Genomic DNA, 17,062 nt, shown 5'->3' with positions numbered 1-17,062 from the left:
TTTCAAAGTAATCAATCCTCCTTTTTTCCTATTTTATTTTTAAAATTTTTTAAAGTTTATTTATTTATTTGGAGAGAGAGAAACAGACCAGATGAGTGGGGGAAGGGCAAAGGTAGGGGGAGAGAGACCAAGCAGACTCCACGCTGCCCGTGTAGAGCCTGATGAGGGACTTGAATTCACAAACTGAGAGATCACGACCTGAGCTGAAGCCAAGAGCTGGCTGCTTAACCGACTGAGCTACCAAGACACCCTTTCCTATTTTAAAGATTTAGCCTTTGACTTAATTTCCCACTATTTCACCCCGATGGGTCCCAATATGGATGTTTTTAACCTCACTTGAAGTTTGTTGAACTTCTTGAATCTGTGGCTTAATGTATTCCATCTATTTTTTTAAGTTTCTCAGCCATAATCACTTCAAATATTGCTTCTACCCTGTTTTTTCCCCTCCTTTCAGGGCTCCAAATAAAGGTGTTAGGTTTTTTCACAGTATCCTTTCTGTCTCTAACACTCTCTTATGTTTCCCATCTCTGTTTAACCTGTGCTTCACTGTTGGTAGTTTCTCCATTCTTTCTTCCAGTGCATTCCTTGCTCCTCAGTTGAGTCTAACTGTTAAACTCATCGATTGATTCTTAATTTTGTTTTTTGAATATCTTGGGTGTGAATTTTCTATTTATTTCTGGTTTACCCAAGTCCAAGGTTTCCCCCAAGAGTGCAGCTTTCGGGACCCTAACCCAAAATAGGAAGGTGGCTTGCCAGGTTTCTCACCTTCAGGGACATTTGGACTACAATTTTTGTCTCACTTGCCCCACACAACGCATTTTCTGCCACCAATTCCAATCAGCAAATGACTCCAGGGCACAAGCAGTCTTACCATTGTCTCACCTCTCAGACTTCCTGTCTTTCACACCCTCAACACCAATAATTCTTCACTGTCTTTCAGTGTTTTGAGTTTTTAAAGAATTTCATCCAAAATTTTTAGTTGTCTTCAGCTCAGGGATCGGGCAGCTGTTTAGTCCACCATTGGAAACAGGGGCTCAATTACTAAATTCGATTTTGAGCATAGTCATTTCTCCTGAGTTTCACTCCACTAACCCAACGGCCCACTGGACACCTCCACTTGGGGATCTATAGGCGCCTCACACCCAATAAACTAAAATGGTTATCATTCCCTTGCGCTTGCTTAGGCCGCACATATTATAAAACTGTCATCACCCCTCAAAAACCTGCTTCTATAGCTCCTCAGCAAATGGGTCAGTGTTACCTAAACCTCAGTTATTTGTATACTGTCTTCTCGAAGTCCAATTGATTCTACTTATACAATAGCTCTCCAAAGTCAACAATACTGTATTATCCACGTAAAAAAGTTGTAAGTGGGACGCCTGGCTGGCTCATGGTAGCACATGTGACTTTTCCTCTTGGGGACGTGAGTTTGAGCCCCATGTTGGGAGTAGTTTACCTAAAAAAATAAAGGGGGCTTTTTTTTTAGGTTTTGAAAAGGGTAGGTCTCATGTGTTCTATACACACACACACACACACACACACGAACACAATGAAATGTTTGGAGGTGATGGATATTACCTTGATATTGTGGTGATGGTTTCACAGGTATATACATGTTCACACTCGTCAATCGTATACATTAAATATGTACAGTTTATGCCATATCAATTATACCTCAATAAAACCGTCTTTTTAAAAGTTCCTTCCAACCCTCCAACCCTCCCCCTACATCTCAGGGATGCGAGAGAGGATCTAAGCATCTGACTCTTGATCTCGGCTCACGTCTTGATCTCAGTGTCATGTCTTCAAGCCGGCGTTGGGCTCTGCACTGGGTATGAAGCCTACTTTTTTTTATTATTATTATCTTTTTAACATTTATTTATTTTTGAGACAGAGAGAGAGACAGAGCATGAACGGGGGAGGAGCAGAGAGAGAGAGAGGGAGACACAGAATCGGAAGCAGGCTCCAGGCTCTGAGCCATCAGCCCAGAGCCCCACGCGGGGCTCAAACTCACGGACTGCGAGATCCCGAGATCGCGACCTGAGCTGAAGTCGGAGGCTTAAACGACTGAGCCACCCAGGCGCCCCTGAAGCCTACTTTAAAAAAAAAAAGGAGGGGCGCCTGGGTGGCGCAGTCGGTTAAGCGTCCGACTTCAGCCAGGTCACGGTCTCGCGGTCCGTGAGTTCGAGCCCCGCGCCAGGCTCTGGGCTGATGGCTCGGAGCCTGGAGCCTGTTTCCGATTCTGTGTCTCCCTCTCTCTCTCTGCCCCTCCCCCGTTCATGCTCTGTCTCTCTCTCTCTGTCCCAAAAATAAATAAACATTGGAAAAAAAATTTAAAATAAATAAATAAATAAAGGAAAAAAAAAAGTTCCTGCTTCCCCCCCCCCCAAAAAAAAGTTTCCCACTCTCCCATCTACCTCTGTAGCCTCTGGAGCTCCCCTGTAAAGGACAAACATATTATGCCTATTATGCAAAAGCTTTCATGACCTGCCCTCTGCTCCCCTTTCTGGCCTCTCCCCAGTCATTCCTAAATGCACACACTTTACATTATGGGCCAGGATCGAAAACATGAACTCCTACAGCAGCCAGGCTGGTAATGCAGAGTAGGTAGGAACTATCATGGACTAGAGTCATCTCAAAGAAGGGCCGCAGGCAGGAGTCATCTATTGCTAACTATGATATTTCAAGATAGTGAGAAATCCAAATATTCGTGTGCCATCTGCCGATTTTTTTTTTTTTTTTTTTTTTTTAAAGAAAGCTGTTTGTCCAACATGGGGCTTAAACTCAGGACACGGAGATCAAGAGTTCCGCTCTGCCGAGTGAGCCAGTCGGGCGCACCCCGTCTGCTGCTTTTTAAGTGTCGGCAATGAAGGCAAATATAGAGAGCACGCACGCGGAACAGAACATCCCTGCCATCTGAAGTTGGTCTTTGCTCTAAGACCATCAGAAAAACTGGTCCTAAAATTCTCCAAAACTGCCAGGTATAGGGAATATACTGCTCTCTGCGCAGAATCCCTTGCTCATCATTCCACCCTTGCTGCATTATTTCTCTTTGGAGATTTTCCTGGCCCCAAAGCAAGCTTACGTCCTCATCTGGGGCTCTAGCAATCTCCCCAGCTTCTGTTGCGGTGCTCAGTCATGTTACGTGGTAGCTGTTGGTCCCAAGCACGGCTCCCCAGGGCACGGCCTATGCACACCCAGCGCGTGGCGGGCGCACCGGGACAGCTGGCGGGTCGGGGACTGGAGAGGGTAGCGGCGCGGCGGCGTCAGTGACCCCTGCTGGCCACGAGAGGGCACACCGACCCCACGGCGCGGGGAAGGCGGCCCGCGCGGTCCAGTGCCCCCCAAACCCTCGCCCCAGCCGACGCCCCCACCACCGGGTCACTTCCAACACCGTCTCCCACCGCCGCCGCGAACCCACCTTCCAGGAGCGGCCCCGGGGTCACTGCCCTCCCTTCCCCCCACCCCAGCCACCAAACGCTCTTCTCCCCCTTCCCGCAGCCTTTTGGGAACTAAAAGGTTAACTCCGCCCTCCCCCCGGGCCCCTTTTCCGCACTAACCCGCTCAATCTGGAAGCTGGGACACGGGGGCGGTCCTGGGTGGACTGGGTCACGGGGACCCTGGGCTCCCTAGTTTAACGCCCTTTCCAGAAACCTGCCACCCTCCCGTCCACCCCCAGACGCACACACATCCGTAGGCTCACACCTTTTCTTGCCAAGATCCCGAACCAACGCAGCTCTCTTCCCCAAACGGAACCAGGTAGGGAGGGAGGAGGCGGGGCGCGAAAGCGTCCCGGCTGCCCCCACTCGAGTCGCCCTTCGGTCCTGCTCCCGACCCCAGCGAGCGAGCCCCTTCGCGGCGCGGCTCCCCGCAGGAGGAAGGCGCGGAGGGTCTCGGAGCAGAGCGCGCGGGCAGGTCCGCAACTTCGGGGCGGGGACGAAGGGGTTAAAGGTCCGGGGCTGGCGCTCCCGTCGCCGAGTCTGGGAGGGGAAGCGGCGGGAGGAAGGGCCCGGAGTCTGGCTCGGGTCCTCCCCTGTCCCCCCCCTCCCCCCCGACAGCCGGGGACTTGAGCCGGCCGGACGCCCCCGCTGGCACCCTCCCGGGGCGGGCGCCCAGGCGCGCACGAAAGCCCGCCGCTCCCCTTCCCCGGCTCGCGCCCTCGCCCACCCCCCTCCCCCGGGCGCTCTCGCTCCTTCCAGCACGCACGCACCGGCGCGCTCGCCCGCGCCCCGGGCCACGGCGCCCCTCCGTTCGCGCCCACCTGCCCCGCGGCGCCCTCCACCCGCCCCTCGCGCCGCGGCCGGACGGGCAGCGCGCCCCGGGGTGGGCGCGCCCGGGGCCCGCGACGCGCGGCTGGGCCGGAGGGTGCCCGGGGGGCCATGGCGCGAGCGCTCGCCCGCCGAGCTGCCCGCTGAGGCCATGCTGCGCCCCCGGCGCCCCGGGCGCCCCGCCGGCGCCCGCCTGCTCCCGCTCCCGCCGCTGCTGCTGCTGCTGCCGCTGCTGCTGCCCGGAGGCCACGCGGGGAACCTGACGGTGGCCGTGGTGCTGCCGCTGGCCAACACCTCGTACCCGTGGTCGTGGGCGCGCGTGGGGCCGGCCGTGGAGCTGGCGCTGGCCCGGGTGAGGGCGCGGCCCGACTGGCTGCCCGGCTGGACGGTGCGCACGGTGCTGGGCAGCAGCGAGAACGCGCGGGGCGTCTGCTCCGACACGGCCGCGCCGCTGGCCGCCGTGGACCTCAAGTGGGAGCACAGCCCCGCCGTGTTCCTGGGCCCCGGCTGCGTGTACGCCGCGGCCCCCGTGGGGCGCTTCACGGCGCACTGGCGGGTGCCGCTGCTGACGGCCGGCGCGCCGGCGCTGGGCTTCGGGGCCAAGGACGAGTACGCGCTGACCACCCGCGCGGGGCCCAGCCACGCCAAGCTGGGGGACCTGGTGGCGGCGCTGCACCGACGGCTGGGCTGGGAGCGCCAGGCGCTCGTGCTCTACGCGTACCGGCCCGGCGACGACCAGCCCTGCTTCTTCGTGGTGGAAGGCCTGTACGTGCGCCTGCGCCACCGCCTCAACGTCACGGTGGACCACCTGGAGTTCGCCGAGGGCGACCCCCAGCACTACTCCCTGCTGCTGCGGACCGTGAGGCGCCAAGGCCGAGGTGAGGGGGCGGCTCTTCCTCCCGAGGCTGCACGGCCCGGCTCTCTCCGCGGTTCTGCGCTCCCCGACTCCCCTCCCCCCCCCCCCCCCCCCCCGCTTCCCACCGCTGCCTCCGGAGTCGCGGGAGGGGCGGGCGGGGGACGCCCGGGGGACGCCCAGTAGGTACCCCGGCCTGGTGCCCATCCCTGGGAGGGATGGGGTTGGGGGGAGAACACCCAGTAGGTCCCCCGGCTTGGTGTCCATCCCTGCTCCCCTCCTCCACTTCTGGTTTCCTCCAGCAGCCTCTCCCCGTCCCACACGCCCTCTCCACCCCCAGTCCCCTCTCTGCTGGCCAGCCTCCCCCTCTCCCTCCCTTGCTGACCCCACCTTCCCCACCTTTGGCTCCACTGTTGCGGCTCTCCCTATCTTTGCTCCTTCTTCCAACCCTGCCCACTGACTCCTCCCAGCCCTCTTCACCTTTCTCTCGCTGAGGCCCTAGCAGTCCGGAGTCCACAAATGCCCTGGCCTGAGTTCCCCCTCTGCACTCTGTCGGGATCTAGGCTCCTGTCTCTCTGTCTCTCTCTGACCGCCCCCCTTCCTCCCCAGTTATCTACATATGCAGCTCCCCAGATGCCTTCAGAACTCTGATGCTTCTGGCCCTGGAAGCCGGCCTGAGTGGGGAGGACTATGTGTTTTTCCACCTGGACCTCTTTGGACAAAGCCTGCAAGGTGCACACGGTCTTGCTCCCCACAGGCCCTGGGAGAGAGGCGATGGGCAGGATGCCAGTGCCCAGCAGGCCTTTCGGGTGAGGGTCCAGGCTGCAAGCCCAGGCTGTGGGACTCTGTGCTGGTGGCACATAGTTTCTGGGCACTGGGTTCCTCGGGGTCTGAAGGGCTCTAGAAAAAAGGTTCTTGACTGCTCAGGAACTTTGGCGAGGGAGGCCAGGAAGGGTGCGGGGTGTAAAAAGGTCTAGGAAACTTCAGAGCTAGGAGGCTGAAAAGATGAACAAATGGGCTTGAGGTGGGAGGGTGTTCCCATCCCACAGACTGACAGGACTTGAGGAGTCATCCCATTGGCTCCCCTGCTTTGGAGCAGGCAGTGCCTCACAGGTGACATGGAGTCCATCCACTCCGACCTTGGGCTAAGCGGAGATGCACTGGGGAGGTGGCCCAGGGTACTGGGAGGACTGGGTCATCGCCCAGCTCTCCCCTCTCCACTGACCCCTTCCTCAGGCCGCCAAAATCATCACATATAAAGAGCCGGACAACCCTGAGTACTTGCAATTCCTGCAGCAGCTAAAACACTTGGCCCAGGAGAAGTTCAACTTCACCCTGGAGGACGGCCTGGTAAGGGGGGTCCTGGGACCCTGCAGCATGGACTCCACGCTGCCCTGCCGGTGCCCAGCCTGTTCTCTCAGCCACCTCCGTATTCCCAGGCCTCCCCTTCTTCCCCTTCCCCCCCCCCCCACACCGTTCTCACCTTCTGATAACTAAGGGGACACTGAAGGGTCGGTCAGCCTCCGGAACTCAGGTCCTCATCAGTAAAATGAGGATGATGTGTCCCGCTCTGTCTGCCTAGAGGGATTCAGAAGTGGAGGTTGACGAGGAGGTGTCTTATGAGTAGTCAAGTCTCTGTCCACGGAAGGGGGGGGGGGTTTCTCCCATCCCCTCCCAAGGTCCCAGCGCCGCCCAGATCTTCCCACCCAGGGTGTCCCCACTGAGCGCCCTTTGTGGATCCCACCCCGGCCAAGCCCCCTTGTTCCTGCAGATGAACACCATCCCAGCGTCCTTCCACGATGGGCTCCTGCTCTACATCCAGGCAGTGACAGAGACTCTGGCACATGGGGGAACCTTCACTGATGGGGAGGCCGTCACTCAGCGGATGTGGAACCGGAGCTTCCAAGGTCAGCGGCTGGAGGTGGCAGGGACAATCCACCTTGGGGCACCCCGAGCAGGAGGCCACGAGAAGCCTCCAGCCTGCCGCTGCGGGGGTCACTCACCCATGCCAGTCCTTTCCTGTCTTCCGTAAGGGAGCTCCACGACTGCCCCATCTGCCTCGCTCCATCAGGAAGTCCTCCCAAGTGCCCAACCTCAGTCATTCCTGCTGCTGACACGTCCTTCTTGTTGTTATTATTATATGTGACATATTACATATACGTTTGGAGGGCAAGGCAAAGAAGATCGGGGGGGGGGTGGAGATCAGGTAGGGTGGGTACCCTCCTGAACTTCCACGTCCTCAAAACACAGCCATCTTCCTCCATGCCCCAGGGGTGACAGGATACTGGAAAATGGACAGCAATGGAGATCGGGAGACCGACTTCTCCCTCTGGGATATGCATCCTGAGACTGGCACTTTCAGGGTAAGGGTGTGCCCCCAGAAGACAGTGCCGTATAGGCAGGAAGGACGTCTTGCCCTCCCTCCTTCCCCCAGGGCATCTGTCGGCTCTGTAGTCACTCCACCACGCTTGCTCGCTCGCTTTTGGAGAGCCTTGGGTAGAAGAGACCCAGCTCTGGTCTGGGGGAGCAACCAGAATGATAGGGACTCACAAGCATTACCCTTGGGGAACCCCAGCTCTGAGGAGGGGGCACAGCCCTAACTTCAGGAAGTCCCACATCTCCTAAGACAGGCAGGCCCCTCTCCCAGCAGAGACAGGCTCACGTGGTGGCCACACAGCTCATTAAATTCAGTCAGGAACAGGAAGGAATTGAGGCCACAAGTGCTGAGGAGCAGATCACTCGGGGAAGACTTCCTGGAGGAGGGGTACGTGGCTTAGGCCTGCGAATGTGGACTGAGAACACTGCCTTTTCCTGTTTCCTATGTGCTTCAGTCCAAGATCATAAACTCCCTGATGTCGGGTCGGGGTTCTACGGGGAGTTTTCTTCATAAAGCCCTTGAGTAGTTTTCAGGTTTTTCCACTCTGGTGACCGGGGTATGAGGGGCTTGGTAAACAGTGGACAGCCCAGACACAGGCCGGGGAGGCAGAGACGGGGGAGGCCGCGCAGCTCCACTGGACGGGAAGCGTCGCCCCAGGCCTTGCCCTCCTGCCACTCCTGCCCTCCCGTAGGTGGTTCTGAACTACAATGGGACCTCCCGAGAGCTGGTGGCCGTGCCAGGGCACGAACTAAGCTGGCCCCTGGGCCACCCACCTCCTGACATCCCCAAATGTGGCTTTGACAACGAGGACCCGGCTTGCAACCAAGGTGACTGCCTCTTGCCTTCCAGGCCTCCGTTCTGGAGAGGCTCCTGCTTCAGGAGTCAGATGGGTGCTCCTCTCCCACACTCAGGGCTTTCTGGAGGGACATCTGCCTTTTTCTTCCCTTCACTCACCTCCCTAGTTCACTGAGGGACTATTAGAAGGTTCCTCTTCCTGCTCTCTAACCCAAATCTCTCCTGCTGCAACTTGGACTCTTGTGCAGACCACTTTTCCACGCTGGAAGTTCTGGCCGTGGTGGGCAGCCTCTCCCTGCTCAGCATTCTGACCGTCTCCTTCTTCATATACAGGTGAGCTTTGGAGGCGGGTGGGGAGTGAGGCTGGGGGGCCTGGAGAACTAGCTGACGAGGTGGCAGGGACCTGCAGGGAAGTGGGAGAGGTGGCGGAAGGCCGAGGGAGGTGGGGGAGGAGACAAGAGGGGCCGGAGGGGTCGGGAGGGATAAGGCTGTGAGAAGAGCAGGGCAGGCGAGTGGGCTGGTCCACCCTCGCCTCGGGCACACCTGCTGGGGAGCAGCGGTTCCAACCCTGCGGGACTGGGCCCAGGCACTTGAGCAAGGCTGATGTGCACGGAGCGGAGAGGGGAGGTGCAGGACCCCCACCCTGCCTTCTGGTGGGAGGCTGGCCTGCCGCGCAGACGTTAAGGACGCAGGCCTGCAAGGAGGGCACTTCCTCGCACGATGTTTCTTTTTGTTCACGTAACAATGCTTTGAAATAAATGTCGAGGTCGCCCATTCCCAAATCAGGACGTGAGGACGTGAGACTCAGAGACACGAAGTGGCTGCCCAAGGTCCCCGGGAGGCAGGCAAAGCCTGGCCCACACCTCCCGTCCGTCTGTCTCTTAGCACACGCGGCGGCCCCGGGCTCTGAGGCCCGGGGTCAGGGGTTCAGACATGGCTCCCCTGTTCATGCCCCAGGAAGATGCAGCTCGAGAGGGACCTGGCCTCAGAGCTGTGGCGGGTGCGCTGGGAGGACGTGCAGCCCAGCAGCCTCGACAGGCACCTCCGGAGTGCAGGCAGCCGGCTGACGCTCAGCGCGGTGAGGAGCCCCCGTGGGGGTGGGCAGCGGGGGCCGGGCAGGGGTCCGGGCAGCGCCTGCTGGGCGCTTCCGATCCCAGCCCTGCCCTTTCTCGCTGTGTGACCTTGGACAAGTGCTGTTCCCCTCAGAGACTACCTCAGATGACGGTCACGTGCACAGAGCCGCCTTCGCAGGAGGCTTTCAAAGACCAAACACGGTAGACGTGAACATACGTTTTTAAAAAAATAAACAGGGGCGCCTGGGTGGCGCAGTCAAAGCCTCTGACTCTTGAACTCACGGTTCGTGCCCTGCGTCAGGCTCTGTGCTGAGAATGTGGAGCCTGCTTGGGATTCTCTCTCTCCCGCGCTCGCTCTCCCTCTCTCTCTCTCTCTCTCTCTCTCAAAAGTAAACATTTAAAAAAAAAAATAAAAAATGAGGAAAGGATCTCATGACGTGGAATGAGAAGCAGGACGGCCACGAGATCAGGCAGGGCAGTGAAGGCCGGAGCTCAGGCAGCCAGAATGGAGCGCTGAGCCCATGGCAGGGCTCCCAGGCTGACCGGTCCCTCCTGCTCTCTGTCCCTCCAGAGAGGCTCCAATTACGGCTCCCTGCTGACCACAGAGGGCCAGTTCCAAGTGTTTGCCAAAACGGCATATTATAAGGTGGGCCAGGGGAAAGACTGCGGGTCCTTGGGGTGGGCAGGGCTGCCCTCCAGCGGCTCAGGACGGGCCCCAGGGCCACTGTCGGCAGTTGCCGTCACCACCACTGGGCCATCTCACCATGCAACCTCCATTCCTTGCCCAGGGCAACCTCGTGGCTGTGAAGCGTGTGAACCGTAAACGCATCGAGCTGACTCGCAAGGTGCTGTTTGAACTGAAGCATGTAAGTGGGGCTGCGAGGCAGTGGCCTAGGAGAGGTCCCAGGGACACAGGAGGTGGGGGGACCCCAGGGTGTCTTAAGAAAGGGATGGGCCCTGCATATCGTGCTAAGAGAGAGGGTCCCAGAGGGGAGAAGAGACTAGTAGAGGAAGCCTACAGGAGGTTCCTGGAGGGGCTGTGCTCGATGCCCCTGGTGGGTGGAGGGATCAGCAGGCAGAGTGAGCCGGAGGAGGTACCGCAGGGGGAGTCACCGGACTCCTAGAGTGTCTGCAGAGAGTGAACGGGCACTGAGAACACTGAGAGGCCCCTGAGCGTGGAGGGCCACTTGGTGAGGAGGGACGTCTCTGCCAGGCTCCTGATGCGGGCTTCCCCCTGCAGATGCGGGATGTACAGAACGATCACCTGACCAGGTTTGTGGGTGCCTGCACTGACCCCCCCAACATCTGTATCCTCACGGAGTACTGTCCCCGTGGGAGTTTGCAGGTGAGGGGACAGGAGGAGGGGGGTCAGGAGATGTGGGCCTAGCCCTGGTTCTGTTCCCCGCTGCCGTGTGACCCCCAGGCAAACCTCCTCCTTTCTGCCCTTTATCTGCCCCATCTGTAAACGGGGAGGGGGGCACTAGAGTAAATCCAAGTTTTTGTCTTTTTGTGCCTGGGCCCAGCCTTTGTGTGACGGGGCCCCTGCGCCCCTCCTGGGGTCTGCCGGGTGCGTGCCTCACTCTTATTGCCCGGCAGGACATTCTGGAGAATGAGAGCATCACCTTGGACTGGATGTTCCGATACTCTCTTACCAATGACATCGTCAAGGTAAGCCCGGAATCCCCCATGCGACGTGTGGGGGAGGGGCCAGGCAGGCGTCTCCCCTGGCCCTGGTTGTAGGTCTCACTTACACCCAAGACCTCGGCCTCCGCAAATTTCCAGGGTATGCTGTTCCTGCACAATGGGGCCATTTGCTCTCATGGCAACCTCAAGTCTTCCAACTGTGTGGTGGACGGGCGCTTCGTGCTCAAGATCACTGACTTCGGGCTGGAGAGCTTCAGGGACCCGGAACCAGAGCAAGGCCACACCCTCTATGCCAGTGAGCCCACACTCTGCCCCCTAAGACCTGCCCCCCTCCAAGCACAGCCCGGCGGGGGCAACTGATGCCAGGCCTCTGAAGGGCTTGGCATGCCATTCTGGATTCCTGCTTTGGCTCATTCGCCAGTGGAAAGGGGAGCCCGACACAGTGGTCTGGAGGCTGTGTCTTTGTAGCACTCGGCCTGATGGCCGCACACTGCTCCAGCCACGTCTTCTAGGACCTTGTTCCCCCCCCCCGACACCCCCCCCACCCCTCAGCTTTAGGGCCCTTCGCCCGGTCACTCCTGACCTCTAACCTGCAGAAAAGTTGTGGACAGCCCCTGAGCTCCTGCGAATGGCCTCACCCCCTGCCCGGGGCTCCCAGGCAGGTGACGTGTACAGCTTTGGAATCATCCTTCAGGAGATTGCCCTGAGGAGTGGCGTCTTCCATGTGGAGGGTTTGGACCTTAGCCCCAAAGGTGAGAGGACCATGGAGTCCCCTAGCCGTGCCACAGCTGCACCTGAGCCGGGCCCCAGGGTGAGGGACCCCTGCAGACACCACCACACCTGCCTCCTGGAAGGTTCTGTTGCTGCTAGTGACTCCGCTGTCTGCCTGCCCGCCTGCCCCGGGGTCCCGGCCTGCTCCTGGACCTCCCCCCTGTGTCTCTCACTAGCCCTGGGCTGGCCCCAGCCCTCAGCCCCTCCTGCCTCACCACAGAGATCGTGGAGCGTGTGACTCGGGGTGAGCAGCCCCCCTTCCGGCCCTCCCTGGCCCTGCAGAGTCACCTGGAGGAGCTGGGGCAGCTGATGCAGAGGTGCTGGGCTGAAGAGCCGCAGGAACGGCCCCCCTTCCAGCAGATTCGCCTGATGCTGCGCAAGTTCAACAGGTTGCTGGTGTTTGTGTGTCCCCCGTGCCCAACAGCTACCCTGTGCCCCACACTTAAGTCTTTTCTCCCAGCAGTGGCAAGGGACCCCACTGCGGCCCGCCGGCCCCTCCTCAGTGGTACAGAGCAGAGGGGAGCACATACTCTTGTCCTCCAGCCCAGTCCCGGGGGCCATCTGTTGCACTGTGCCCCACAGACCCCCCCAGACACCCCTCTGCCAGCCCGTGTGCCCACACTCTGTCCTCAGTTGATCCCTGTTCACCTGCTTCTGACTTGCTTCTGCTCAACAAAGACGAACGAGGTGGCCGGTATCTCTGGAGCTTCCGGACTCTGGGGTCTCAGAGATGAATGGAACTTTCTTCCTACCCTTTCCCCTGCCACGCCCACCCTGCCATGCTCCCCGGGCCTGGGCTTCTCCGCTGCCCTGCCCAGGCGCTGACGTGGCAGCCTGGGTCTGGTGAGCTGGGGAGGGCGCTCTGGGCAGCTCTCTCACCGCCTCTGCCCTGCTCCCGGGGCCTCAGGGAGCACAGCAGCAACATCCTGGACAACTTGCTGTCCCGCATGGAGCAGTATGCCAACAACCTGGAGGAGCTGGTGGAGGACAGGACCCAGGCCTACCTGGAGGAGAAGCGCAAGGCCGAGGCCCTGCTCTACCAGATTCTGCCCCAGTGAGCGCCCACGTGTGGTGACCCTCTGCCACCCTGTCCCAGCCCCACCTCCTGCGCTCATCCTATACCTGCCCCTGACCCCACAGCTCAGTGGCTGAGCAGCTCAAGCGTGGGGAGACGGTCCAGGCTGAAGCCTTCGACAGTGTGACCATCTACTTCAGCGACATTGTGGGCTTCACGGCCCTGTCGGCAGAGAGCACGCCTATGCAGGTCAGTGCGGCACGGCCACAGGTGAGGGCCAGGCAGGCTGTGCTTGGCCAGCCTTTCTGTCCCATCACGACTGCCTTCCGGCCCCATTTTTCCCACTTGAGCCCAGATGGGCTCCCTGACTCCATACCCGTCTTGGCTTCTCTTCCCTTCCAGGTAGTGACCCTGCTCAATGATCTGTACACCTGCTTTGATGCCGTCATAGACAACTTTGATGTGTACAAGGTGAGGATGGGAGCAGGGATGGAAGGGGACAGAAAGATGGTGATGGGCAGGGTCAGAGAAGGGTGACGGGCAGAATGCCATAGAGCCTCAGGAGAGGAGACCATGGGACATGGGCAGAGACTGTTACCCAGAGACCCAGGGACAGGCAGGGAAAGGACGCCACAGATGAGGTTACCAAACACATGTGGGGCGGCACAGGGAGGAGAAATTTCCGGTGTTTATGCCCTGCATCCTCTGGTGGGCCCGGCAGGTGGAGACCATTGGCGACGCCTACATGGTCGTGTCGGGGCTCCCCGTGCGGAATGGGCTGCTGCACGCCCGCGAGGTGGCCCGCATGGCCCTGGCGCTTCTGGATGCTGTGCGCTCCTTCCGCATCCGCCACCGGCCCCAGGAGGAGCTGCGCTTGCGAATCGGTGTCCACACAGGTGAGGGAGACAGATGGACAGACACACACACACACACACACACACACACACACACACACCTGGATTCCCAGGGGCCTCGGGTCCACCACTTGACTCTCATGGAACACCCCTCCCCACCCCCTCCAGGACCCGTGTGCGCCGGCGTGGTAGGGCTGAAGATGCCTCGCTACTGCCTCTTCGGAGACACGGTCAACACCGCCTCCAGGATGGAGTCTAACGGGGAAGGTAAGGTGGCTGGGCTGCTCGCAGTGGCTGGAGGGACAGACAGGCTTCAGCGAGGACGGCCCCACCGGCGGCTCACCCCCAGCCAGGGTACATCACCTCCAATCCATCAGAGATCAGCGCCCCCCCCCCGCCCCCCCCATCCAAAAGTCTTTCCAGGCAGATGTTGGACTGTTGCCCTGGTCCCCACCCTCAGGGCCCCTCTGCTCCCTCTTGCATGTGGCAGAGGGCTAGGTGTAAGTCTCTGCTCCACCATCCACACAACTGTGGGTCGATTTGCCACACTTCCTGGAGCCTCAGTTTTCCTCACCTGTGAGAGAATAAGATGCGCACCTTAGAAGAGTTATGTATGAAAACCATATGCCATGACGAGGACGCGAGTCCTTCAACTTTTCTGAGCTTCAGCTGTTTATCTCTAAAACAATACCCGTCTCGGGCTCGTGAGAAACCTAGCACGGGCCGCGGAGCACAGTAGGTACCTAGGAAAAGCTTGCTGCCCTCTCCTCCTGCCCTGAGTCTTGCGTCAGGCTCCTCTTCTACCCTCCTGCTGTGTGCAATACAATTCAATTCAGTAAACATGCACTGAATGCCTGCTAAGTGCCAGGCCCTGGGATACGAAGACCACTCAGACCCCGTGTCAGCTGGCGGGGCCGGGGGAGGTCCCTGCAGACCCCATCAAAGCCTCATGGCAGGAGATGGGCTACTTTGCAGCCCAGAGGGTCTCTGGCTCAGCAGATACTCCCTGGTCACTGTGTCTGGGGCAGTCAGAGCCGGAGGAAGGGTCTCACTGAGGTCCTGTCTTCAAGGAACACATTCTCAGAAATGTTTTTTTTTTTTTTAAATGATTTTTTTTAAGGTTTATTTATTTTTGAGACAGAGAGAGACAGAGCATGAACGGGGGAGGGTCAGAGAGAGGGAGACACAGAATCTGAAACAGGCTCCAGGCTCTGAGCAGTCAGCACAGAGCCCGACGCGGGGCTCGAACTCACGGACCGTGAGATCGTGACCTGAGCCGAAGTCGGCCGCTAAACCGACTGAGCCACCCAGGCGCCCCTCTCAGAAATGTTTCAACAGCAAAACGAGGCCGCTCCGATGTATCCCCCAGGAGTGGTGGGAGCAACTATGGACAGAGGCGTGGGGGGTACCAGGTCGGGAGTCAGAGCCTGGGTCTGACCCCCACAGTTTGGGCCTCAGTTCCCTCTGCCGCAAGATGAGCGTTGAAGTAAACGAGAGTGACGACAACCACTGCCAGGAGTGCTTCCTGCGTGCCAGACTCTGCTGAGATAGTTGGTTAGGGGTTCGTGTAGTCCTCATTACAAGGCCTTGACATGGATACTGTCACCATCAGCATTTGTTGGACTAGGAAAAGGAGGCACAGAGAGTTTACATTACTTCTCCAAGCAACTGTGCCAGCTGGGACTCACTAGACAGAGCAGGACCCAAAGTCTGAGCCCCTAACCACCGTGCTACACTGTCTGTCTGGAGCCTGGTGACACGCTAGAATGCTATCTACTGGAACTTTCTTTCTATCATCCGGGTTGTCCATCACCGTAGTCTCTGCCACAGGATGGTATTGATCGCTTGAAGTGTGCTCGTGCAAATGAAGCCCGGATTTCTAGCTGTATTTAGTTTTAATTAACTTAAACGTGAATAGCCACCGGTGACTAGTGGCTACGGTGTTGGACAACGCAGCCGTCAAATTCTGAGGGAGAGGCCAGAATGGCCAGACTCCACGTGGAGGGGTGGGACTCTGAAGGAGGAGGCTTCCTGAGAAAGAATGGAGTCCTGCAGTTCCCAGTCTCCCCGCTCCCATTGCTTCCACCCCCCACGCTCCCTTGTCCTTCCCAGCCCTGAAGATCCACTTGTCTTCTGAGACCAAGGCTGTCCTGGAAGAGTTTGGTGGTTTCGAGCTGGAGCTTCGAGGGGACGTAGAAATGAAGGTAGAGAGGAAAGCCCCTACCCTCACCATCCCTTGTGGACCAGAGGGTGCCTCCCCAGACCCCTTCTCAAGCAGCCAAGCCCACTCCCATCCCCAGGCCTTTCCTCTGATTTGGGGAAGTGGGTCAGTGCGCTGCTCCCTACGCCAGCCTCCTCTTCTCTCTCCCTCCAGGGCAAAGGCAAAGTGCGGACCTACTGGCTCCTAGGGGAGCGGGGCGGTAGCACTCGAGGCTGACCTGCCCCCCCCCACCTTGGCCTTCTACACCCCCTTCCCTGCGCCAGAGGCAACAGAGAGGTTCCAGGTCCTGGCCTCACTCACAGCAGCCCCACCACTGCCAAAAGGATCGGAGAAGTAGTTTGAACAACCCAAACGTGCTAACCCCAGTGGAGACACCAGGTGTGACCTCTGGTGGAGGACTGGTGTTGGGGAGGACTCGGAGTTCATGGGACTGGACCAAAGCACACAGTCATATCCAGTGGCACACGCAGACAAGTGTACCCACTCTCCACCCGGACTCAAGCCAGGCTAGGGTGTGGACTCCACTTTGAGACACTGTGACTTCTATGGGGAGGGGGAAGAGCCACTTTAGAGGTAACAGGAAAGGGGACTACAGGTGAACCTAGGGGGTGAGGGGAGTCCACATCTAGGCCCAACCCACATGGGCCACAAACACCCCCCCATGCCCCCCCCCAGCACTGAATACAGTGCACCGGGGAAGGGCAGCCCTGTACGCCTTGTTTCTCCTGTGAGCAGAGACCATGAACATCTTTATTCCAGTGAATGTCTCTGGAAGGACAGCGGGTGGCCAGAAAACACAGCCGTGCTCCCTGCCCTCTGTTCCACATAAGATGCTTCCTGAGCTGGGGAGTGCAGTGTCTGAAATCAGCTTCAGTTTCCTCAGCCAGGATCTACGTGACAGCCTGTGAATTACCCCAGCAGTGCTGACGCTCTTGGTCTAAGGACCTGTTTACACCCTTAAGAATTATTGAGGGCCCCAAAGAGCTTTTGTTTATGTGGATTAAATCTATCCATATATAGCATATTAGAAATTAAAACAAGTCCTTATTAACTCATTTAAATAATAAACCGATCATATGTCTATATATTTCAGTGTCTTATCAAGGACATTCTTAAGAGAAACTGGGTTTTTAATTTTTATTTTTTTACTGCCAAGGTATGGTGATGAAGAACAGTGACTCAGTGCCACCG

At 58.5% G+C, this 17,062-nt stretch overlaps 1 protein-coding gene across 1 annotated transcript; it reads left to right on the top strand.

Moving 5' to 3' along the window:
• Nucleotides 1-4,419: 4,419 nt before the first annotated feature.
• NPR1 (natriuretic peptide receptor 1) lies at nt 4,420-16,688 on the top strand. The gene is made up of 23 exons (XM_047092972.1): nt 4,420-5,146; nt 5,731-5,930; nt 6,358-6,471; nt 6,893-7,028; nt 7,393-7,484; nt 7,769-7,885; nt 8,190-8,325; nt 8,542-8,626; nt 9,251-9,371; nt 9,938-10,012; nt 10,155-10,232; nt 10,607-10,711; nt 10,963-11,034; nt 11,149-11,305; nt 11,607-11,762; nt 12,002-12,170; nt 12,689-12,835; nt 12,922-13,045; nt 13,199-13,267; nt 13,518-13,692; nt 13,819-13,917; nt 15,763-15,854; nt 16,025-16,688. The coding sequence occupies exons 1-23, from the start codon at nt 4,420-4,422 to the stop codon at nt 16,085-16,087; spliced, it is 3,309 nt and encodes a 1,102-aa protein (XP_046948928.1). The 3' UTR covers nt 16,088-16,688.
• Nucleotides 16,689-17,062: the final 374 nt, after the last annotated feature.

This window comes from Lynx rufus, unplaced genomic scaffold (genome assembly GCF_022079265.1).
Source record: "Lynx rufus isolate CCGP_SWC_20201006 ecotype Redwood Valley unplaced genomic scaffold, mLynRuf1.p SCAF_31, whole genome shotgun sequence".
Classification (NCBI taxonomy): Eukaryota; Metazoa; Chordata; class Mammalia; order Carnivora; family Felidae; genus Lynx; species Lynx rufus.
Note: the sequence above shows the minus strand (reverse complement) of the source record. Positions and strands in the feature narration are given on the sequence as shown.

Bases quoted from the DNA above. Each gene is read 5' to 3' on its own strand.
- NPR1 (XM_047092972.1), top strand. From the start codon at position 4,420: ATGCTGCGCCCCCGGCGCCCCGGGCGCCCCGCCGGCGCCCGCCTGCTC. The intron at 6,472-6,892 runs GTAAGGGGGGTC...TTGTTCCTGCAG, and splicing joins TCACCCTGGAGGACGGCCTG to ATGAACACCATCCCAGCGTC. The intron at 7,886-8,189 runs GTACGTGGCTTA...GCCCTCCCGTAG, and splicing joins GAAGACTTCCTGGAGGAGGG to GTGGTTCTGAACTACAATGG.